The sequence below is a fragment of the Erinaceus europaeus genome, chromosome 1 (genome assembly GCF_950295315.1).
Source record: "Erinaceus europaeus chromosome 1, mEriEur2.1, whole genome shotgun sequence".
NCBI lineage: Eukaryota > Metazoa > Chordata > Mammalia > Eulipotyphla > Erinaceidae > Erinaceus > Erinaceus europaeus.
The window spans coordinates 9,859,329-9,884,891 of NC_080162.1; the positions used below are offsets into that span (position 1 = coordinate 9,859,329).

Sequence of the window (25,563 nt, forward strand, 5' to 3'; positions counted from 1 at the left end):
GTGGTGCAAAGCACAAGGACCGGCCTAAGGATCCTAGTTCAAGCCCCCGGCTCCCCACCTGCAGGGGGGTCACTTCACAAGTGGTGAAGCAGGTCTGCAGGTGTCTATCTTTCTCTGCTCCTCTCTGCATTTCTCTCTGTCCTATCCAACAATGCCAACAACAATAATAATTACAACAATAAAACAACAAGGGCAACAAAAGGGAATAAACAAATGAATAAATATTTTTTAAAAAATTATCTTTATTTTATTTATTTTTTTAATATATACAGTGAAAAGTTATATTTAGAATTAGGCAGCTGGACTCAGTTTAGATGATCCCAATTTTGTTGGCAACATCCAAGGCATCGTAGTCAGGAGCCAATGGAACATATGCCTTCTTCTCTCCATCAGGTCTGATCAGGGTATTGACCTTGGCCGCATCAATGTCATAGAGTTTCCTTGCAGCCTGTTTTAGCTGGTGCTTATTGGCCTTGATATCCACAATGAAAACAAGTGTGTTATTGTCTTCTATCTTCTTCATGGCCTGCCGCAGACCACCACAGTGGATGAGCAGCAGGAGTGTCAGGGGTCTCGAAGACAACCTCACTGGTGGGTCAGGAGTCGGCGCGAGGGAGAACAGATAGACACCACACTCTATTGGAGGGTGAATCTGGACTCTTTTTTTTTTTTTGAAAATTTTTTTTCTTTTTTTTTTTTTTTTTTTGGTAATTTTTATTTATTTATCTTCCCTTTTGTTGCCCTTGTTGTCTTTTTATTGTTGTTGTAGTTGATGTCGTTGTTGTTGGATAGGACAGAGAGAAGTGGAGAGAGGAGGGGAAGACAGAGAGGAGGAGAGAAAGACAGACACCTGCAGACCTGCTTCACCACCTGTGAAGCGACTTCCATGCAGGTGGGGAGCCGGGGGCTCAAACCGGGATCCTCATGCCGGTCCTTGCACTTAGCGCCACATGCACTTAACCCGCTGCACTACCGCCCGGCTCCCATCTGGACTCATTTTAATAGTGAAACTGCATTAGCTTTTATACTTTTTTCAGGTTACATTCAGGTTGTCTAAACAACCAGCTCATAAGGAAATAGCAATAAGCATCATAGTCTTGTGGCTTTGGCAGGCTATATGTTACTCCCCTATTTCTGTAAAGAATGGTACAATACTTAGTATTGCCCTGTTCTCAGGGGAGGTCATACCCAGAATTGTTTTAGACTTTTGCTGAGGGCTTTCTCTACCATTAATCTTCTATGGGGGCATACAGATCTTTGCCTAGTCGTGGACCACTGCTCATCTAGGTCTGGTACAGTTTAACTATTAATCTTTCTTTGTTTCAATACCTCAACTTATACCTGGGAGGCCTCAATCTCTGCATTCTTCCTTTGAGGGGCAGGTAATAACATGACTTCTTTTGTCCGTCTATGTTGACCCAACTTCCCCACTTTCATAATGTAACTTTCAAATATTCCCCTGTGTAAGGGAGAGGGGGTGCTTTTGACTCTCCCTTCCCACCAGGCACTGCCAAAGCACTATTAATCAATTGTGACAGTATAATTGTTTGTAGCAATAACGGGGGGAGAATGCGTTGACCCATTCTCGTCCTCCTGCCCAGCTTCCTTGAAGTCTGAATGCAGGTCCAGAGGAGATGACCCTGTAAGGCTCCCTGGTGAACTTTGATGGGGCACCGCAATGGCTGACTCTGCGGTCAGGGGGAACTTGATGATGGCATAGTGGTCAAGCTTGTTTCTCCTGGGAGCGCTCTTCCGAGGATACTTGGGCTGTCTTTGGAGCCGCAGTGTCTTGGGCTGACAGAAGGCAGGTGACATGCAGATCTTCTTTTTCTTATGACTGTGGATGCCTTTCAGCACTGCAGTGCTAAAATTATCTTTATTTATTGGATAGAGACAGCCAGAAATTAAGAGGGTTGAGGGAGATAAAGAAACATAGAGAGACATCTGCCACACTGCTTCACCACTCAAAAAGCTTGTCCCCATGCAGGTAGGGACTCAGGGGGGGGGTGCCTCGAACCCAGGTCCTTGAGCATTGTAACATGGGTGCTCAATCAGGTGTGCCACCAGCCAACCCCACTGTCAGATCTTTTCTATCTCACTGCTACCTAGCATATACTGGATGAATGAAGAATTAATGAATGAATCAACACCAATTTACTACCAGAAACTCTGGTAGACTGGGTGGAAGGACGCAACAAATGTATTTTTGCTCTTAAGAATTTATAGTCCGAAAAAAAAAAAAAGTCCAGAGGCGGAGCTACGAGCAGCAGATTGCTTTCTCTCCTCTCCTCTCCTCTCCTCTCCTCTCCCGGATCAACTAGGAATACCAAAGGAGACCACCCGGACCGAAACAAGACAGGACTAGAATGACCACAGGAACCCAGTAAATCACCCGTGAGTACAAACACGCGTGGCTGGTGACAGAGAGGAGAGAGGGGCCTAAGGAGAGATTAAATGACTGCTAACAGTTCAACAGTTTATCAGTGGAGACACCACCTCCAGTCTGCTCCACCAACAAGGGGACAGCTGAAGGGAGGAGAGGACTCCCCAGAGACTCACCAAGTGCAACTCTCAGTCTCCATTGCTACTACCCTCAGAATCTGGAGCAGCAACAGGGAGGGACACCAGGGGAATGAGATCTAACCGGGAAACTCAGGAGAAGACCTATACCTCAGTGGCATAGCTGAGGGGCTGTGAAAGTCTCTTTGCATAACCACTGGATTTTCTCTGCCACACCCTGCTTTATCTCTTGGTCAGGAGTCAGTGATTAAGCTAAGAAGCCTATTGATAGTTTAAAAGCCCTCAGGCTCCCATAGCCTACAAGAAAGAAAAAAGAAAAAAAAGAGGCTTTTACACCACTGAGCTCCAACTCAGGGATTGAAAAAACTGTTAACTTCCACCACGGTAAACCTTTTAATTAAATTACTTAGACACAAGTCAATCCAGGCAATAGTGATCAATAATTTGAAAAGTACTGATAAAGGGAACTCATAACATAATATATAAAATGGTTAAAACAACAAGAAAAAATATTGGAGACTCGAACCAGGACAAGAGTCCAGCTAAAAGTCCTCCAGAGGGTGAAGCACAAAACAACGAGTTCAACATCCAAACATTAGCTAAGGAAATAATAACAGGAGTGAGTAAAGAATTTGAAAAAAATTGTAATCAGAAATGCAGGAACAACAAATGAGAATATGGAAGAAAATTCTAATTATCTCATGGTTATTAGAGAGCTGAAAGCTGAAATCGCTGAGCTAAGAAGGCAACTAGCTGAACAAGCTAAAACAGTATCAGAGCAGGGCAACAAAATAGATGAACTCCAGAAAGCAGTAGAGGGCAGAGAGAATAGAATCTATGAGGCTGAAGACAGAATTAGCAAGATTGAGGATGAATTAGAGACAACAAAAAAAGAAGTAAGAAATATCAAAAAGAGATTAAGAGATGCTGAAAACAACAACAGAGTCCTATGGGATGACTTCAAAACAAACAATATACGCATGATTGGCTTACCAGAGGAAGAAAGAGAAGGGGAGGAAGAAAGCGTTCTCCAGGCCATAATAGCTGAAAATTTCTCTAGTCTAGACAACACCAAAGACATAAAGATTCAAGAAGCCCAGAGGGTCCCAAACAGAATTAACCCAGACCTAAAGACACCAAGACATGTCATACTTAGAATGGAAAGGAATAAGGATAAAGAAAGGATCTTCAAGGCTGCAAGAGAAAAACAAAGAGTCACCTACAAAGGAAAACCCATAAGACTAGCAGCAGACTTCTCCATACAAACACTACAGGCCAGAAGAGAATGGCAAGATATCTATCGAGTGCTCAATGAGAAAGGCTTTCAGCCAAGAATACTATATCCTGCTAGACTGTCATTCAGACTAGATGGAAGCATCAAAACCTTCTCAGACAAGCAACGGTTGAAGGAAGCAACCATCACCAAGCCTGCCCTGAAAGAAGATCTGAAAGGTCTCCTATAAACAACCAGACCACCACAAATAGGACATATATCAAAACACTCTAAAACTCTTCAAGAATGGCATTAAAATATCTTCAATCTTTGATATCAATAAATGTCAATGGCCTGAATTCACCTATTAAAAGACACAGAGTAGGAAGATGGATCAGAAAACACAACCCAACAATATGTTGTCTACAGGAAACTCACCTAGCTCAACAAGACAAAAACAGACTTAAAGTGAAAGGATGGAAAACTATCATTCAAGCCAATGGCCCACAAAAAAGGGCAGGAACAGCTATTCTCATATCTGACATGATAGACTTTAAAATAGATAAGATTAAAAAAGATAGGAATGGACACTACTTAATGCTCAGAGAATCAGTCAATCAAGAGGACTTAACAATTATTAATATCTATGCACCCAATGAGAAGCCATCTAAATACATCAAACTTCTACTGAAAAGAGCTACAGCAATATATTAACAGTAACACAATCATAGTAGGGGACTTCAACACCCCACTATCTCAACTTGACAGATCATCCAGGAAGAAAATCAGTAAAGACATAAGGGAGCTAAATGAAGAGATAGATAAACTAGAACTATTGGACATTTTCAGAGTCATTCATCCCAAGAAACTGGAATGCACATTTTACTCAAATCCACATGGATCATTCTCAAGGATAGACCATATGTTAGGCCACAAAGACAGCACCAGCCAATTCAAGAGCACTGAAATCATCCCAAGCATCTTCTCAGACCACAGTGGAATTAAACTAACACTTAACAATCAACAAAAGATTAGTAACAGTGCCAAAATATGGAAGCTCAACAGTACACTTCTTAACAACTTCTGGGTCAAAGAGGAAATCAAGGAAGAAATCAAAATGTTTCGAGAGTTCAATGAAAATGAAGACACAAGCTATCAAAATATTTGGGACACAGCTAAAGCAGTCCTAAGAGGGAAGTTCATAGCTATACAAGCACACATTAGGAAACAAGAAAAGGCACAAATAAACGGCCTGATTGCACATCTTAAAGACCTAGAAGAACAACAACAAAGGAACCCTAAAGCAACCAGAAGGACAGAAATCACTAAAGTTAGGGCAGAAATAAATGACATTGAGAATAGGAAAACCATACAAAAGATCAATGAAAGTAAATGTTGGTTCTTCGAAAGAGTAAACAAAATCGACAAGCCTTTAGCTAGACTCACAAAACAAAAAAGGGAGAAGACCCAAATAAATCGGATAGTAAATGAAAGAGGAGATATCACAACAGACACTGCAGAAATTCAACATATCATGCGAGGCTTCTATGAACAACTATATGCCACCAAGCTAGAGAACCTGGAAGAAATGAATGATTTCCTAGATACCTACCAACTTCCAAAACTAAGTCAAGAGGAAGTGGATAACATGAACAGGCCCATCACAGCTAATGAAATTGAAACAGTTATCAAAAATCTTCCCAAAAATAAAAGTCCTGGACCAGATGGTTTTACAAATGAATTCTACAAAACCTTCAAAGAAGAACTAATACCTCTACTTTTAAAAGTCTTCCAGAAGATTGAAGACACTGGAATACTCCCTGCCAGCTTCTATGAAGCCAACATCACCCTGATACCAAAAGCAGACAGGGACACAACCAAAAAAGAAAACTATAGACCAATATCTCTGATGAACATAGATGCAAAAATATTGAACAAAATTCTAGCCAACTGGATACAGCAGTATATCAAAAAGATTGTTCATCATGACCAAGTGGGGTTTGTCCCAGGCATGCAAGGTTGGTTTAATATACGTAAATCAATCAATGTGATTCACCACATCAACAAAAGCAAGACCAAAGACCACATGGTCATATCAATAGATGCAGAGAAAGCCTTTGACAAAATACAACATCCCTTTATGATCAAAACACTACAAAAAATGGGAATAGATGGAAAATTCCTGAAGATAGTGGAGTCTATATATAGCAAACCTACAGCCAACATCATACTCAATGGTGAAAAACTGGAAGCATTTCCCCTCAGATCAGGTACTAGACAGGGTTGCCCATTATCACCATTACTATTCAACATAGTGTTGGAAGTTCTTGCCATAGCAATCAGGCAGGATCAAGGAATTAAAGGGATACAGATTGGAAGAGAAGAAGTCAAACTCTCCTTATTTGCAGATGACATGATAGTATACATGGAAAAACCTAAGAAATCCAGCAAGAAGCTTTTGGAAATCATCAGGCAATACAGTAATGTGTCAGGCTACAAAATTAACATTCAAAAGTCAGTGGCATTCCTCTATGCAAACACTAAGTTAGAAGAAATTGAAATCCAGAAATCAGTTCCTTTTTCTATAGCAACAAAAACAATAAAATATCTAGGAGTAAACCTAACCAAAGAAGTGAAAGACTTGTATACTGAAAATTATGAGTCACTACTCAAAGAAATTGAAAAAGACACAAAGAAGTGGAAAGATATTCCATGTTCATGGGTTGGAAGAATTAACATCATCAAAATGAATATATTACCCAGAGCCATCTACAAATTTAATGCTATCCCCATCGAGATCCCAAGCACATTTTTTAGGAGAATAGAAAAAATGCTACAAATGTTTATCTGGAACCAGAAAAGACCTAGAATTGCCAAAACAATCTTGAGAAAAAAAGAACAGAACCGGAGGCATCACACTTCCAGATCTCAAACTGTATTATAGGGCCATTGTCACCAAAACTGCTTGGTACTGGAACATGAACAGACACACTGACCAGTGGAATAGAATTGAGAGCCCAGAAATGAGGCCCCACACCTATGGACATCTAATCTTTGACAAAGGGGCCCAGACTATTACATGGGGAAAGCAGAGTCTCTTCAACAAATGGTGTTGGAAACAATGGGTTGAAACATGCAGAAGAATGAAACTGAATCACTGTATTTCACCAAATACAAAAGTAAATTCCAAGTGGATCAAGGACTTGGATGTTAGACCAGAAACTATCAGATACTTAGAGGAAAATATTGGCAGAACTTTTTTTCGCATAAATTTTAAAGACATTTTCAATTAAACAAATCCAATTACAAGGAAGACTAAGGCAAGTATAAACCTATGGAACTGCATCAAATTAAAAAGCTTCTTCACAGCAAAAGAAACCACTACCCAAACCAAGAGACCCCTCACAGAATGGGAGAAGATCTTTACATGCCATACATCAGATAAGAGTTTAATAACCAACATATATAAAGAGCTTGCGAGACTCAACAACAAGACAACAAATAACCCCATCCAAAAATGGGGGGAGGACTTGGACAGAATATTCACCACAGAAGAGATCCAAAAGGCCGAGAAACACATGAAAAAATGCTCCAAGTCTCTGATTGTCAGAGAAATGCAAATCAAGACAGCAATGAGATATCACTTCACTCCTGTGAGAATGTCATACATCAGAAAAGGTAACAGCAGCAAATGCTGGAGAGGGTGTGGGGTCAAAGGAACCCTCCTGCACTGCTGGTGGGAATGTCAATTCGTCCAACCTCTGTGGAGAACAGTCTGGAGAACTCTCAGAAGGCTAGAAATGGACCTACCCTATGACCCTGCAATTCCCCTCCTGGGGATATATCCTAAGGAACCCAACACATCCATCCAAAAAGATCTGTGTACACATATGTTCTTGGCAGCACAATTTGTAACAGCCAAAACCTGGAAGCAACCCAGGTGTCCAACAACAGATGAGTGGCTGAGCAAGTTGTGGTATACATACACAATGGAATACTACTCAGCTGTAAAAAATGGTGACTTCACCGTTTTCAGCCGATCTTGGATAGACCTTGAAAAAATCATGTTGAGTGAAATAAGTCAGAAACAGAAGGATGAATATGGGATGATCTCACTCTCAGGCCGAAGTTGAAAAACAAGATTAGAAAAGAAAACACAAGTCGAACCTGAAATGGAATTGGAGTATTACACCAAAGTAAAAGACTCTGGGGTGGGTGGGTGGGTGGGGAGAATACAGGTCCATGAAAGATGATGAATGACATAGTGGGGGTTGTATTGTTAAATGGGAATCTGGGGAATGTTATGCATGTACAAACTATTGTATTTACTGTTGAATGTAAAGCATTAATTCCCCAATAAAGAAATAAATTATTTAAAAAAAAAAAGAATTTATCGTCCAGCCGGCCAGGTGGTGGCACACCTAGTTGAGCTCACATGTTACAGTGCTCAAGGATCTGAGTTCAAGCCCCTGGTCCCCACCTGCAGGGGGCAGACTTCACAAGTGAAACAGGTGTCTCTCAGTCTCTCTCCTTTTCTCTCCCCCTTCCTCTCAGTTTACCTCTATATCTACCAAATAAATAAATTAGCTAAGTATTTAAAAATTTTAAATATTTATTTATTTTCCCTTTTGTTGCCCTTGTTGTTTTATTATTGTAGTTATTATTGTTGTTACTGATGTCGTTGTTGTTGGATAGGATAGAGAGAAATGGAGAGAGGAGGGGAAGACAGAGAGGGGGAGAGAAAGACAGACACCTGCAGACCTGCTTCACAGCTTGTGAAGCGACTCCCCTGCAGGTGCAGAGCCGGGGCTCGAACCGGGATCCTTACGCAGGTCCTTGTGCTTTGCGCTACGTGCGCTTAACCTGCTGCGCTACCGCCTGACTCCCTAAGTATTTAAAAAAAGAAAAGAAATTGCAGTCCAGACAAGTGGAGAGTGGAATGGCAGTGACTTCCGTTTAGAGGAGAAGAGAGAAGGGGGCCCTGAGTTATAGGAGACATTGATAAAGAGGATTTGCTCTGTATGTTCCCAGCACCTGCTAATACAAAGAGCTGAAAACCTGTGACAAAAAGAAAGAAAAAAAAAAAAGGAAAGAAAGGAAGAAAAGAAGAGAAACTGCAGGCAGGCTTTGTTTTCTTTTTAAGTAAAAATTAAAAGACAATATAAAATAAGATGGACTTCAGGTTTTATTTGAAAAATCTGGTGTCATGGAATTGTATTCTTTTTTAAGATTTTATTTATTTATTTATGAGAAAGAGAGGAGGAGAGAAAGAATCAGACATCACTCTGGTACATGTGCTGCCGGGGAACGAACATAGGACCTCATGCTTGAGAGTCCAATGTTTTATCCACTGCGCCACCTCCTGGACCACGGAACTGTATTCTGAACTGAAGACATTTTATCTTCTAGATCAGGCCTAAGCTTTCATTCACATTGAACAGTTTTTTTAAGTATTTTAAAAATATTTTATCTATTTATTTATTCCCTTTTGTTGCCCTTGTTATTTTATTGTTGTAGTTATTATTGTTGTTGCTATTGATGTTGTTGGATAGGACAGAGAGAAATGGAGAGAGGAGGGGAAGACAGAGAGGGGGAGAGAAAGACAGACACCTGCAGACCTGTTTCACCGCCTGTGAAGCGACTCTGCTGTAGGTAGGGAGCTGGGGGCTTGAATCAGGATCCTTATGCCGGTCCTGTGTGTGCTTAACCTGCTGCGCTACTGACCGACTCCCCACATCAACCAGTTTTTACATCTAGTCACTTTTTTTAAATAAAAGAAACCAAAAGTTTGATTCAGTGATAGAACATAGTGAACATGTGCGAGTCCCTGGATTCATCACTGACCCTACTTCTGCCCCTGCAAAATGAAATGAATTACTTTAAATAGGAACATAAAGTCCGTAGCTGCACAGACAGTACTTGGAGTATGTCTAAAAATAAATCTGGCTCTTAAGTGACGGTTCAAGGTCACAGAAAACACAAGTTTATCCAGATTCTCCTCTACTGCCCACCCCTATCCTGACTGTCTCTGCTAACGATTTTTGCCAGTTTACACATATGAATCCGTTTATCTTTAAACTTTCATTATATAAATCATCTTTCATAAAGTGTTTTTGTGCCCATGTTCAGCGGGGAAGCAATTACAGAAGCCAGACCTTCCACCTTCTGTAACCCACAATGACCCTGGGTCCATGCTCCCAGAGGGATAGAGAATAGGAAAGCTATCAGGGGAGGGGATGGGATACGGAGCTCTGGTGGTGGGAATTGTACCCTTCTTGTCCTATGGTCTTGTCAGTGTTACCATTTTACAAGTAAATAAATTATAATAAAAAAGAAAGTTTGTAATTACTCTGTTTTCTATTAAAGATTCAATATTGATTTATAAAATTACATGGTAACAGGACTTGATTCCACTCCACTCCTACCACCAGAGTTCTGAGTCCCAAGTCCCTCCACAGCAAACCACCACGGTCCTCCCAAGTTTGCAGATATGGGTTACCTGTCATTTCTACATCTCTCCGTCTACATTCGTATGTAATTGCCCCCTTTTTCTTCCAGGTCCAGTCCACTCTTTCCCTCAAACCACAGAGAACCCTATTACTCATCCAAATATCTTTTTTTGATTGTTTGTTTTGTTTTTAGATTTTTTTAAATTTTCCCTTTTGTTGCCCTTGTTTTTCATTGTTGTTGTAGTTATTGTTGTTGTTGTTGTTGATGATGTCGTTGTTGTTAGATAGGACAGAGAGAAATGGAGAGAGAAGGGGAAGACAGACAGGGGGAGAGAAAGATAGACACCTGCAGACCTGCTTCACCACCTGTGAAGCGACTCCCCTGCAGGTGGGGATCCTTATGCCGGTCCTTGTGCTTTGCACCAAGTGTGCTTAACCCGCTTATGCTACCGCCCGACTCCCAAAGTATTCTTTCCGCGACCCAGATGGGACTCGAACCCACAATCCCCAGCTCCGGAGGCTGATGCCTTATCCATTAGGCCACTGGGTCACCACCCAAATATCTTCTTGTCCTCTCTCTCTGGGACCTGACGGAGTTGGTGTTCAGAGCCCTCTTATTCTCTTCCTCCTGATACTTCTCCCCCACTGGGAGTATGGATCTGAGTTGTATTTGGGGTGAAGAAGGTGGGAGTTCTTGCTTCTGTAATTGCTTCTCTCCTGAATTTGGGTGTTGGCAGGTTGATCAATACCCCCAGCCTGTTCCTGTCTTTCCCTAGTAGGACAGAGCTCTGATGAGGGGAGGTTCCAGGACACACTGGTGAGGTCGTCTGCCCAGAGAAGTCAGGATGGAATCATGGTCGCATCTACAGCTTGGTGTCTGGAAGGTGGCAGGACAGGAAGTGAGACAGAATGGTTACTGAACAGGAACCAAAAAGTTCCTGTTCAGAACAGAGCAGGTGAGATTAGGGATCTTAGGGTGGAAGAAAGCTCAGAAGTTCATTTTAGGCATGTTTCTAGAGTCCCACAACTATGGTAGCTTTTGGTTAAATTTGATAGCTAGCATGAAGTTGGATAAAAACACTGAGAAAATGGTGTCAGAGTAAAGAAAAGGGCTAGAAAATGGACTAGGGCAAAAGAGGAGCTCCTATTCTGGAAAATATTCTGTGGATAGAATTAACTATTTACTTCCGTTTCCCTGATCCAGGGCCCATATATATGTTTACATTTAGTACCAGCGCCTGGGTAACCTGGGAGTCCCTATGGGTCTGAGCCGCAGCTCATGGTCACAGCCGGGAACACTGTAGGCTACACTCATTTCAGGACAAGTCTTCCTCAAGTTGCAGGACAGGATACCCCAGCCTCCCTTCGGAGACTGGGGCTAATTCCTTTCTTTCTTTTTTTTTAATATTTATTTTATTTATTTATTCCCTTTTGTTGCCCTTGTTGAACTCCTTTCTTTTTAAGTTAAAAAATATTATTATTATCATTAATGTATTGGATAGAAACAGCCAGAAATTGAGAAGGGGAAAATAGGGACGAAGGGAGAGAAAGAAAGAGAGAGAGAGAGAGAGGGAGTTGGGCTGTAGCGCAGCGGGTTAAGCGCAGGTGGCGCTAAGCTCAAGGACCGGCGTCAGGATCCCGGTTCAAGCCCCCGGCTCCCCACCTGCAGGAAGGTCCCTTCACAGGCGGTGAAGCAGGTCTGCAGGTGTCTGTCTTTCTCTCCCCCTCTCTGTCTTCCCCTCCTCTCTCCATTTCTCTCTGTCCTATCCAACAACAAGGACATCAATAATAACTACTTTTTTGTGTCATCTCTGTGGCTTCATCATATCAGGCTGACTTTTTTTTTTTTTAAATACAGAGAGACAGAGGTGGGGCAGAGGCAGGGAGAGATAGAGAGATAGATAGATAGATAGATAGATAGATAGATAGATAGATAGATAGAGAGATGCTTCACAGCACTGAAGCTTCTTCCAGAGTGGTGGCAGCAAGGACAGAACCTGGGTCTCCCACAGGGCAGCGCCCTATCCAAGTGAGCTATTTTGATGGTCTCTCCTTTCTGTTATCCTTGAAGATATTTGTATATCATGTTATTTTCAAAATGTCTGAGTAATCTCAATTTAGTGTTCTCTCTTTTTTAAAGATTTGTTTGATTGGTAATTTATTTTGGATAGAGACAGAAAGAACTTGGGAGAAAAAGGGGGGGATAGAAAGGGAGATAGAGAGATTCCTGTAACACTGTCTCACCATTTGTGAAGCTTCCTCCCTGCGGGTGGGAACTAAGGGCTTGAACCCAGGTCCTTCTGCATTGTAGTACGCGCACTCAACCAGCTGCGCCACTGTGCTCTCTCTATGTACAGGATATACAATGTAGAATGTTCTTTGCTTTATAATTCAACCAGAGCTTTTTTTTTTTTTGCAATAACTTCTTTTATTTATTTATTTATTTATTTATTTTTTATTTAAGAAAGGATTAACAAAACCATAAGGTAGGAGGGATACAATTCCACACAATTCCCACCACCCAATCTCCATATCCCACCCCTTCCCCTGATAGCTTTCCCATTCTCTAGTCCTCTGGGAGCATGGACCCAGGGTCATTGTGGGTTGCAGAAGGTGGAAGGTCTGGCTTCTGTAATTGCTTCCCCGCTGAACATGGGCGTTGACTGATCGGTCCATACTCCCAGTCTGCCTCTCTCTTTCCCTAGTAGGGTGGGTCTCTGGGGAAGCAGAGCTCCAGGACATATTGGTGGGGTCTTCAATCCAGGGAAGCCTGGCCAGCATCCTGATGGCATCTGGAACCTGGTGACTGAAAAGAGAGTTAACATACGAAGTCAAACAAATTGTTGAGCAATCATGGACCCAAAGCTTGGAATAGTGGAGAGGAAGTGTTAGGGAGCTACTCACTGCAAACTCTAGTGTACTTCTGCTTTCAGGTATATATTTTGCAGTAGTTTATGGATACGTGTGAACATATGCTCTCTCTCACAGAAACTGGTGTATATCTAGGTTTTGGGACTTTGTTAGAAAGTGAACCACCTGAGATGGAATTAGAGTATACTATGAAAGGAAAGGTCTTACCGGAGTAATGAAGCTGAAGGTTTGTCATTCCACACGTGAAGTCTCTGGACCAGAGCTTTTTAAAGTAAGGGGACAGATGGTGGTGCAGCTGGTTGAACCCACATTTTGCCATGTGCAAAAACCAAAGTTCAAGCCTCTTGTCCCTACATGCAAGGGGAAACTTCACAAATGGTGAAGCAATGCTATGGACATATCCCTTTCTCTCTTAAAAAAAATGGGAGGTCGGGGGACTTGGCAGTAGCACTGCAGGTTAAGTGCAGGTGGCGCAAAGCTCAAGGACCAGCATAAGGATCCTGGTTCGAGCCCTCAGTTCCCCACTTGCAGGGGAGTCGCTTCACAAGCGGAGAAGCAGGTCTGCAGGTATCTGTCTTTCTCTTCCCCTCTGTCTTCCCCTCCTCTCTCCATTTCTCTCTGTCCTATCCAACAATGATGACATCGATAACAACAATAATAATAACCACAACAACAATAAAACAACAAGGGCAACAAAAGACAGAAAATAGAAATGGTCTCCAGGAGCAGTGGATTCGTGGTGCAGGCACCAAGCCCCAGCGATAACCCTGGAGGCAAAAAAAAAAAAGTATTTATTTACTGGATAGAGACAGCCAGACATTGTGAAGGGAGGAAGAGGTAGAGAGGGAGAGAGAGAGAGACAGAGAGACATCTGCAGCACTGCTTCACCACTCATGAAGCTTTCTCCCTGCAGGTGGGGTTCAGGGGTTTGAACCTAGTTCCTTGCGCACTGTAACATGTGAGCTCAACCAGGTGCACCACCACCAACTCCTCCCCTACCTTCTTTCTATTTCCTCCTCCCCTTTAATTCTCTCTATTTTCAATAAATAAAATTAAAAGTTGGTAAACTTTTTAGCATATTAGTATTTATAGATGTGTCTTAGCTCTATCATTTTTAAAAAGTTTTATCATTGGGCAGGGGTAGATAGCATAATGGATATGCAAACAGACTGCCATGCCTGAGGCTCTAAAGTCCCAGGTTCAATCCCCTGCACCACCATAAACCAGAGCTGAGCAGTGCTCTGGTAAAAAAAAAAAAAAAAGTTTTATCATTTTTAACTTTTTTAAAAAATATTTTCTTGTGGTCCGGGAAGTGGCTCAGTGGTAAAGCTTTGGACTCTCAAGCATGAGGCCCCAAGTTCGATCCCCAGCAGCACATGTGCCAGAGTGATGTCTGGTTCTTTCTCCTCTTATCTTTCTCATAAATAAATAAAATCTTTTAAAAAATATTTTCTTTTCGTTTTTAGTATCTTTGTTTATTTATTGGATAAAGATAACCAGACATAAGAGGGAGGGGGTGATAGAGAGGGAGAGAGACAGAGAGACACCTCTAACACTGTTTCACCACTCATAAAGATTTCCTCCTGCAGGTGGGGACTGGCGGTTCGAACCAGGGTCCTTGTGCATTGCAACTTGTACGATCAACCAGGTGTGCCACCATCTGGCCCCTATCTTTAACTTAAAAAAAAAAAAATTTTTTTTGTGGTCCGGGAGGTGGCGCAGTGGCTAAGGCACTAGACTCTCAAGCATGAGGTCCTGAGTTCAGTCCCCAGCAGCACATGTACCAGAGTGATGTCTGGCTCTTTCTCTCTCTCCTTCTATCTTTCTCATTAATAAAATAAATAAAATATTTTTTTAAAATATTTTTTCTTTTTTTATTTCTTCATTGAGGGATTAATGGTTTGTAGCCGACAGTAAAATACAATAGTTTGTACATGTATAACATTTCCACATAATAATACAACCCCCCACTAGGTCCTCTTCAATCATCATGTTCCAGGACCTGAACCCTACCCTCCTCCCAGCCCCAGAGTCTTTTACTTTGGTGCAGTACACCAAAAAGATTTATTTTATTTATTTCATATAAGATACTTTTGAATGAGAGGGAGAAGTCAGAGTAACACTCTGGTATAAGTAATACAAGCATGGAGCTGGGAGGCCCAGGCATGCCCTGCTTTACCTGCTGACCTATTTCACTGTTAGTTTAGCTGCTGGATAGGAATTACAGAATTATAGATAGGATTTATAATGGGAGAGTATGTATACTTCTCACTTCCTCTATCCCCTCCTAACAGATAGTCCAGGAAAGCGTGTTCTAGGTGGCAAGTGCTTAGAGCAGGAGTAAATTTGCTAAGTTTCCCTGTTTGCTAATGTGTTTGCTTGATGAATAGAAAAGAGGCCTCAGAGACTGAAGGTATGGGAAGTAATGTGATCATATTCGTCACAGATTTAATTTTCACTTGGAATAAGATCAAAGCTGCTGGAGACATCTGAGCAAGACTGAGGTCTGATTTACACATAATCCGGGCTATTCTATGGAGACAAACTGTAGAATCCAGCACAGAAGCAAGGAGACGGTCGCACTAATCCAGCTGAGAGAATTCAGATGTCCTTCAAGGACAACGCGGTGGAGAAGTGGTCAGGTGCAGGGCTGACTGTGCAGGTGGAGTTAATTGAACTGGCCGTTGGGGTGGGTGTAGTGCATAAGAGAAACGAAAGAATGACTGGGAGGCTTTTGACCTGCACATTTATTGCAGTGTTCTCCAGACTGGTGTAGGAGGATAGCAAACCCTATTATTATATCCCAGATTAGCAACCTCAGATAGTTCAACCTATTATTAAACTACAATAATAATTGGAGATGGTGTGATATGGAGCATGAATTTTCACCAAAAAGGAAAAAAAAAAATCTTTGAGAAAGAGTCAACGTTTATAGGAGACTTTAATGCAAGTAAGAAGTTTAAGTAGAAGTGGAATTTCTAATCATCCATTAGTCAATAAATACCTCAAAGCATTATGTTGAAACAAACATCTGATTGGGAAGAAAAAGAAAACGGACAAAAAGACACCTGGCACCTCATAACTTTTATAATCCTCCCTTCCCCACCCCCAAGTTTAAAGATATCTGAATATAATAAATACAGTTCTGGAAGGAAAGCAGTTCAACATTCTTTGACTCCACGTGGGAATTACTTTTGTAAATTTAACACAAAAAAACATGGAATGCATAACTTTTTAAATTTATTATTTATTCCCTTTTGTTGTCCTTGTTGTTTTATTGTTGTAGTTATTATTGATGTCGTTGTTGTTGGATAGGACAGAGAGAAATGGAGAGAGGAGGGGAAGACAGAGAAGGGGAGAGAAAAATAGACACCTGCAGACCTGCTTCACTGCCTGTGAAGCGACTCCCCTGCAGGTGGGGATCCGGGGCTCGAACCGGCTCAAACCGGGATCCTTACGCTGGTCCTTGCTTTGCGTCACGTGTGCTTAACCCTGCACTACCACCGACACCCGGAATACATAACTTTTGACTTTATTTTTAAAAGAAACTCTACTGTATGATAAATGCCTACAAAATAAAACCAAAAGATACATAAGAAACTAGGAGGGCGGTGATATTTGAAACTATCATAGACATACAGGAAATGTTTCATTTTTTACTTTTCTGTATGCATAAATGTGGGGCTACGTGTAAGCTTGATAGAGCTTACGGAGAACTCCCCCCCATCCTTGGATGGAGGTCTGAGAAGGTACCCTCTTGTGAGTCTCTCTCAACCGAGGTGAGAAAAGGGGAGAAACTCAGACTTAGTTCTTTCCTTCTTGACTCTCAGACCCACGAAACCTCACTGCCTCTCTTCATTAATGCAGGCCACATGGCCCCTGCCTTAAGGTTCATTTACTCAAAGTTCACAGAGGAGAACACACCTTATCACACACTCTTAGCAGTGCTCTTTGATGTCCTTAATTTGCTTATCTTCTCTCTATCTCGCCTTAACTGGTTCAACCCCTTTCCTCCCCTCAAACACCTTCGGGTAATTAAATGCCTGCATCAGGAGACTAATTATCTTGACCTTTATGTTTCTGCATCAATTCTTGTCATACCAGCCCCCTACCATAGGGGCAAGCTGACCTTTAAAGAACCTGTAATTTCTGACATATTTGAATAATTTTCTTTGTTTGGTTTTCTACTTAAAATTTGCCCACCTACTAATAAACTAATAAATCGGAGATCTGAGATCTGAACACGCCTCCATCTCCCCGGTGTCTTTACTTTGTGTGGTCCCTTGTGCGAGTGAGAAAGAACTGGTCGGTTGCCTTTCTTCTGGAGACCACCCCGCCAGAGACCCCGACACATAGACATTTTATAATTTTATTTATTTATTACTGGATAAAGACAGAGAGAAATTGAGGGGTGAGGGGAGATAGAGATGAAGAGAAACAGAGAGATACCTGCAGCCCTGTTTCACCACTTGTGAAGCCTTCCCCCTGCAGGTGGGGACCAGGGGCTTGAACCTGGTTCTTTGCACACTGTAGTATGTGCACTTAACCAGGTGTGCCACTGCCTGGCTCCTGCATAAACATTTTGAGAGAGACTCTCTCAAAAGAGCTTATTCAGGGCTGGGAATTATATCTGTGGTCTTCTCCACGCAAGTTCTCTGCTCTGTCGTGGAGATATTTTCCCGATTTTAGACATTTAAAAAAAATATTTATTTGGGAGTCCGGCGGTAGCACAGCATGTTAAGCGCACGTGGCTCAAAACGCAAGGACCAGCTTAAGGATCCTGGTTTGAGCTCCCGGCTCCCCACCTGCAGGGGAGTCGCTTCACAGGCGGTGAAGCAGGTCTGCAGGTATCTGTCTGTCTCTCCCCCTCTCTGTCTTCCCCTCCTCTCTCCATTTCTCTCTGTCCTATCCAACAACGATGACAGCAATAACAACAACAGTAATAACTACAACAATAAAGCAACAAGGGCAACTAAAGGGAATAAATAAATATTTAAAAATATATATTTATTTATTCCATTTTTTTGCCCTTGTTTTACTGTTGTTATTATTGATGTCATCATTGTTGGATAGGACAGAGAGAAATGGAGGGGGAGGGAAAGACAGAGAGGGGGAGAGAAAGGCAGACACCTGCAGACCTGCTTCACAGCCTGTGAAGCGACTCCCCTGCAGGTGGGGAGCCGGGGGCTCGAACCAGAATCCTTGAGCTTTGCACCACCTGTGCTTACCCGCTGCGCTAACACCCGACTCCACAATTTTTTTTTTTTAAATCTCATAGTCAGAGCCTATGAAATAGCTCACCTGGATAGTGTGCTGCTTTGCCATGTGCACAACCCGGATTTGAGCCTGGTACCTGAAAAAAGCTTTGGTACTGTGGATGGTCTCCCTCCCTCTCTCTCTCCATCTCTGTCTCTATGTTAAAAAAAAAAGTATAGAGATTCAGGAATCGAGGTAACTCTGACATGGGAGAAGGGGCATAGCGCTAAAACAAAAGGTTTTAAATAACAGCTGACTAGGGCGGGAGCTAGCCCCTCGCCAAATTTCTTCAGACCCCCATAAACACAACTTCTCTGAAAGATGACTTGGGCTTGATTTGGGAAAAGGTTGTCATGGGTGGGTACTGGTCTTTGAATAAGCAAAAGATGGCATTAGAAAGGGGCAGCCTGGGGCGGAGCCAGGATGGCGACTTAGAGACAACTCGTGGTCTGATCTCTGCAAGGAGGCTGTTTCAAAACCAGGAAGTTCTGGTGAGGGTAGGAACTCTGGGTCAGTAGTGGGATAGGCGTGCACTGGGTGGGCAGACAACTACAGAAAAGTCCTATATTCCATTTTGGGCTGGAAAACTGAAACGGGGGGGGGGCTAAGTCATCATCTGTCTGTTAAATGGTGATGCTTCCTTCTCTGATGGGTTGGTTCTTTCTGCTCCTTCTCCTATTCCATATTCACTCTATCTTCTTCAGTTCAGGCTGCTTTAACAAGAATAAATATAGACTGGGTAACTTAAATTTAAAAAGCTTTTATTTGTTTATTTAAAATATTTTTTATTTCTTTCTGATTGGAAAGAGACAGAAATTGAGAGGGGGAGATAGAGGGAGAGAGACAGAGAGAGACCTGCAGCCCTGCTTCACCACTTGTGAAGCTTTCCCCCTGCAGGTGGGGACCGGGGGGCTTGAACTTGGGTCCTTGCTCATTGTAATGTGAGTGCTTAACCAGGACCACCACTGCCTGGCTCCCCCCCAAAGCATTTATTTTTCCCAGTTACGGAGAACTGAGAATTCCACCGGCAGATGTTTGGTGGCTGGTAAGAGCCTACATCCTGATTTGCCGGTAGCGATCCTCTGTTGTATTCACACATGCCAATCTAGGAAGCCACCATCCAGAAGGCCTCATCCTACTTGCGACTGAGCCCATCTCTTACTTCCCTAGGCTTCTCCCTTACCTGTATAAACGATCTCTAAAACCAAGGAGGGCCGCCCCACCCCCGGCGGTAGCGCAGCGGGTTAAGCGCACATGGCATGAAGCACAAGGACCCGCGCAATGACCCGGGTCGCCTCACCGGGAAGCAGGTTCTGCAGGTGTCTTTCTCTCCCCCTCTCTCTCTTCCCTTCCTCTCTCCATTTCTCTCTGTTCTATCCAACAACGACATCAATAACAACAATAAAAAGGGCAACAAAAGGGAATAAATAAATATAAAAAATTAAAAAAATATATTTTATTGATTGATTGTTGAGAAAGATAGGAAGAGAGAAAGAACCAGACATCACTCTGGTACATGTGCTGGTGGAGACCAAACTCGGGACCTCACGGTTGAGAGTCCAATGCTTTATCCATTGTGCTACCTCCCGGACCACGTAAATAAAATAAATATTTTTTAATATTAACCTATTTATTTTCCCTTTTTTATTGTCTTTGTAGCTATTATTGTTGTAGTTACTTATGTCGTCATTGTTGGATAGGACAGAGAGAAATGGAGAGAGGAAGGAAAGGCATGGGGGGAGAGAAAGACAGACACCTGCAGACCCGCTTCACTGCCTGTGAAGCGACTCCCCTACAGGTGGGGAGTTGGGGGCTCGAACCGGGATCCTTATGCCAGTTCTTGAGCTTTGCGCCAAGTGCACTTAACCAGCTAGGCTACCACCCAACTCCCTAAATAAATTTTTTTTTTAAGTTAAATTTATTTATTTGTTTATTTATTTATTGTAATGAGAGAAAGATACAGAGAGATAGAGAGACCAGAGCACTGCTTAACTCTGGCTTGTGGTAGTGCTGGGGGATCCTTACTCCGGTCCTTGCTCTTTGTGCCATGTGAGCTTAACCTGCTGCGCTACCGCCCGACTCCCATAAATAAATTTTTTTAACTAAAAAAAAGGGGTTAGGGGTATAGCATAATGGTTATGCAAAGAAACTTTCATGCCTGAGACTCTCAAGTCCCAGGTTCAATCCCCCATACTGCCATAAGCCAGAGCTGAGCAGTGCTCTGGTAAAAATAAATAAATAAATAAATTTTTAAAAAAGGAGGCAGTCGCCACCTCAGCGTGGACCCCAGCTGAGGAGGCTGCAGCCGTTGCTCGAAGCCCACCTCTTGTTCAACAAGCCCTTCACCATCCACCTGGGGCACCCTAAGCTTCACCATGGTGTAGGTGACATTCAGTTCGGCTCTGGCCCAGAAGGAGACCAAGAAGGAGGATTACAAGAGTGGCCAGGAGGTGCTCATCATCCCTCCGGACGCCATGGCTGTGGGCTGCAAGGGTCCAGATGAAGGGGTCCCAGGTGGCCAGAGAAGAGCCTGGTGTTGGTGTATGTGCTTTGGACATACCTGATTTATTCATTCCCTTTGTTGCCCTTGTTCCTTTATTGTTGTAGTTATTATTGTTGTTATTGATGTCGTTGTTGTTGGATAGGACAGAGGGAAATGGAGAGAAGAGGGGAAGACAGAGAGGGGAGAGAAAGACACCTGCAGACCTGCTTCACCTCCCGTGAAGCTACTCCTCTGCAGGTGGGAGCCGGGGCTCGAACTGGGATCCTTACTCTGGTCCTTGAACTTTGAGCCACCTGCGCTTAACCCACTGCCCTACTGCCCAACTTCCGAAGTGATTATTTATTTTTTTAGTTTTCTTTCATGTAAGTAGCAAACAGGGCTTTATTATCTTTTCATCTTATTAATTCAATTAAAACCATTACCTTTAAAAAAAAAAAAGAGGACAGGGGTAGATAGCATAGTGATTATGCAAGAGATTGTCATGCCTGAGGCTCTGAAGTCCCAGGTTCAATCCCCTGCACCACCATAAGCCAGAGCTGAGCAGTGTTCTCTCATCTCTCTCAAAAATAAAATAAATAAAATACCTTAAAAAAAAAGAGGAGGGGGGAGAGGGAGAGAGACAGAGAGACATCTGCAGCTCTACTTCACCACTCATGAAGCATTCCCCCTGCAGGTGGGGACCAGTGGCTTGAACTTGTGCACTGTAGTGTTTTCACTTAACAAGATGCACCACTGCCTGGCCCCAGGAGAGTGGCATTATAAAAAGAGATTTATTAGGGGCCAGGTGGTAGCGCACATCTTACAGTTCACAAGGACCCAGATTTGAGTCCCTCACCCCCACCTGCAGGGGAAAAGCTTCACAAGTGGTGAAGCAGGGCTGCAGGTGTCTGTTTCTATCACCCCTTCCCTCTCAATTTCTGACTGTCTCTATTCAGCAAATAAATAAAGAGAGAGAGAGAGAGAGAGAGAGAGAGAGAGATTTACTTAGCTATTAATGATAGAGATGGGTGGAGGGTGAGGGGTAGAGAAAAACCCAACGTGACTCTGATACTTGTGATGTAAACATTGTGCATGCCACTGGAATCTAGTCATTTAGGCTCTAAACTCAAGGAGGCTGCACCATCCCTGCCCAGGCGAGAAGCTACACCATACGCCAACTGATTGTGACACCCAGCATCAAGTTATTCATTCAGGAATGACTGCACTGAATTCTCTCTCTCTCTCTCTCTCTCTCTCTCTTTCTCTCTCTCTCTCTCTTTCTCTCTCTCTCTCTCTTTCTCTCTCTCTCTCTCCCCCCAGCATTCTGTTAGAAACATCTGAAAATTATTCCAAAAGACTAATATGTTCTCAAACCTCTCAGTTGCCTGAAACTTTTTATCAACGACAGAATAAAGCAAATTTTTCATTCTTTTTAAATTTTATTTTAATATTTATTTATCCCCTTTTGTTGCCCTTGTTGTTTTATTGTTGTAGTTACTGATGTCGTCGTTGTTGGATAGTACAGAGAGAAATGGAGAGAGGAGGGGAAGACAGAGGAGGGGAGAGAACGACAGACACCTGCAGACCTGCTTCACCGCCTGTTAAGCCACTCCCTTGTAGATAGGAAGCCGGGGGCTCGAACTGGGATCCTTCCGCTAATCCTAGCGCTTTGGGCCACGTGTGCTTAACCTGCTGCTCTACCGCCCGACTCCCAGATTTTTCCTTCTTAAGGTCTGAAGTTTGTAGCAGCTGAGTAGCTGCTGCACGTCTACTCAGCACCGGTTTCGCCTCCTTCTGCAAAGGCAAGATGACTTTCCTCCACATAAAATGCGGTGTGTTTTGTGTTGGGGTGGACAGGTGTTCACGTGTGACCGTGACTCAGTAATTTCCCGTGGCCCAACTAAGGTGGTGGTGTGGGGAAACTTCAGAAGTCAACAACTCAACAGCTACTTAATGTAAATGCACCTTTTCTGTGATATCTGTCAAAAGCGAGAACCTATGGTTCTCCTTTCCATGTCTATGGAACTGCCTTCACCCCACTTTGGAACACACAGACTTCACATCCATGCAGCTATCCCCTCTTCAAACACAGCCGTCTCACCCCCACCCCGACCACTGGCTCTTTGTTTTTCTGGTCAAAGATACTCTCCCTTCATTGTTTTCCAAACAGCTAGACTCCTTTTACTCAGTCTCTTTCTCATTTCTTCCATGTTCTGATCGTCTAATGATGGAGGAGGGGGTCCCTTTCCCTCAGGTCAGATGCAGAGAGAACTGAGTCACAGAACTGAGAGACCACCCCTCTGTTTTCTGTATCACAGAGTGGAGAAGCAGCAGTTCCTTGACTAGAGTAGATCACTATCAGTGCACGGAGGAAATGATGGGAGTTTACTTGACTTCAGTCAAGACTACAAATGGCAAGTTAATATGAAGAAAGAGAGAGAGCACAGCTGACTAGCAGCTTTCTAGCCCCTTCCTTCCCCCCAGAGCAGGTTCTACTGATTTTAATCATATATAGGCGCGCTATCTTTAACAGAGGGAAACTACATTATGGGAACATTTTAAAGTAACTTATGGTCTGGGAGGTGGCGCAGTGGAGGAAGCATCAGACTCTCAAGCATGAGGTCCCAAGTTCAATCCTCAGCAGCACATGTGCCAGAGTGATGTCTGTTCTTTCTCTCTCCTCCTATATTTCTCATAAACAAATAAAATCTTTAAAATAAAAATAAAGTGGGGGTCAGGCGGTAGTGCAGTGGTTAAGCGCACATGGCACTAACTGCAAGGACTGGCATAAGGATCTAGGTTCGAACCCCTACCCCTCCAGGCAAAAAAAAAAAAGGCTAATAGGCCATAAAAAAAATAAAAAGAAAGTAAGTTATCCATTTCTCTGGAGAGTATAGGGTTAAAAAAAAAAAAAGCAATGGGGGGGCCAGACTGTGAAACAGCAGGTTAAGTGCACATAGTACTAAGCACAGTGACCTAATGTAAGGATCCCAGTTTGAGTCCCCGGCTCCCTACCTGTAGGGGAGTCGCTTCACAAGTGGTGAAGCAGGTCTGCAGGTGTCTGTCTTTCTCTCCCCCTCTCTGTCTTCCCCTCCTCTCTCCATTTCTCTCTGTCCTATCCAACAACGACAGCAGCAACAACAGTGGAAAAAAGATGGCCACCAAGAGCAGTGGATTCTGAGTGCAGGCACTGAGCCTCAGCGAGGCAAAACAAAACAAACAAACAAACCAGCAATAGAAATATATATTTTGACCTGCTCAATCTGATGCTGGTGATGCTGGTGATTGAACCTGAGACCCTGGATCCTCAGGCAGGAGAGGCTCTTTGCCTAATTATTAAGCTATCGCCCCAACCAAAAACATGTGTTTCCAATTCAAGTTATGTTGTCCCTCTGAGAGAATGCTTTCTTTCGGGGTGTCTCTCTCCTTCTCCGGCAGGGTGGCCTTCAAGGTATGAGGAAATACAAATTAAGAAACAAAAGCTCCCCACAAAATGTTTGTTTAGGTGGCAGCTTTGGGGTCTGCTCTTCATAGAGGCAGCACCAAGAGGAGCTAGAAGGTCTAAGTGCAGTGTTTGTTTTGGGGAGTGGGGGTGGAAAGGAGGCTCGGAGTCCTTATTGTCTCTTTACAGCTGGAAGGACGGTGATTGTTGTTTCTTTCTATTCCTGTGGCTGACTCAAAGCCTCTGCAAATTCTTCTCCTATGTGTCTTATAGTTTATTCCACAACTTCTTCATCTGACAGCTCTGGACCAATCAGCATGGCTAAATGGACTTTGTAGAGGAAGAGAAAACCCTACTTCCTCACCCTCACCCTGGGTTCTTCTTGAGCAAGTCAAGCAATAAAATTAATATCTCAGGTATTTTAAAAATATTTTAGTGTATCTTTTAATAAGAGAAGGACACAAAGCAGAACTGGCTTTTGGTGGTGCTGCAGATGGAACCTCGGACCTCAGAGCCTCAGGCATGAAAGACTTCTGTGTAACCATTATGCTGTCTCCTCAGCCCTATCTCAGATATCTTTGGGAGAAAGGAAGATATCTAAGTTCACATAGAAGATATCTAAGTTCTGTACAGATCTAGAGCAAATGGGGCAATATGAGGGTAGCTGTAATGGGATAGGATCTAAGGCTTCAAAGAGGATGAAGAGGGAGAGGGCCAGGTGGTGGTGCACCTGGTTAATTTAAGTACATTACATTACAGTGCACAAGGACCCAGGTTCAAGCCCCTGGTCCCCACCTGCAGGGGGGAAGCTTCACAAGTGGTGAAGCAGTGCTGTAGGTGTCTCTCTCCCTCTCTATCTCCCCCTCACCTCTCAATTTCTCTCTGTCTCTATCAATAATAAATAAAATTTTTTTTTAATGAATGAAGGAGGGACTCATGAAATGAGAAAGTCACTCATGTATACCAGATCTTCTGTAACAACATATTTGCTTGGTCATAGAAATACTTTTCTTGGCAGTTGGGTGGTAGCGAACACAGCAGGTTAAGCGCACATGGCACAAAGTGCAAAGGCTGGTTTAAGGATCCCGGTTTGAGCCCCCAGCTCCCCACCTTCGCAAGCGGTGAAGGTCTGTAGGTGTCTATCTTTCTCTCCTCCTGTCTTCCCCTTCTCTCTCTATTTCTCTCTGTCCTATCCAACAACAGCTCCTATGACAACAATAATAATAACAACTACAACAAGCGCAACAAGGGCAACAAAATGGGAAAAATGGCCTCCAGAAGCAGTGGATTCATAGTGCAGGCACCAAGCTTCAGCAATTAGCCTGGAGGC

General features: G+C 43.0%; 1 protein-coding gene and 1 non-coding gene across 2 annotated transcripts; both read right to left on the reverse strand.

Annotated features, from left to right (window-relative positions):
- Positions 1-310: 310 nt before the first annotated feature.
- LOC132536737 (large ribosomal subunit protein uL23-like) lies at positions 311-1,815 on the reverse strand. The gene is made up of 2 exons (XM_060185355.1): positions 1,675-1,815; positions 311-526 (listed from the first exon to the last, which is right to left on the reverse strand). The coding sequence occupies exons 1-2, from the start codon at positions 1,813-1,815 to the stop codon at positions 311-313; spliced, it is 357 nt and encodes a 118-aa protein (XP_060041338.1).
- Positions 1,816-10,659: 8,844 nt separating this feature from the next.
- On the reverse strand, positions 10,660-10,732 carry TRNAR-CCG (transfer RNA arginine (anticodon CCG)). Its single transcript has one exon. It is a non-coding gene; the product is annotated as a tRNA-Arg (tRNA).
- Between the last annotated feature and the right edge of the window lie 14,831 nt (positions 10,733-25,563).

Bases quoted from the DNA above. Each gene is read 5' to 3' on its own strand.
- LOC132536737 (XM_060185355.1), bottom strand. From the start codon at position 1,815: ATGTCACCTGCCTTCTGTCAGCCCAAGACACTGCGGCTCCAAAGACAG. The intron at 527-1,674 runs GTGCCCCATCAA...GGTCTGCGGCAG, and splicing joins CCGCAGAGTCAGCCATTGCG to GCCATGAAGAAGATAGAAGA.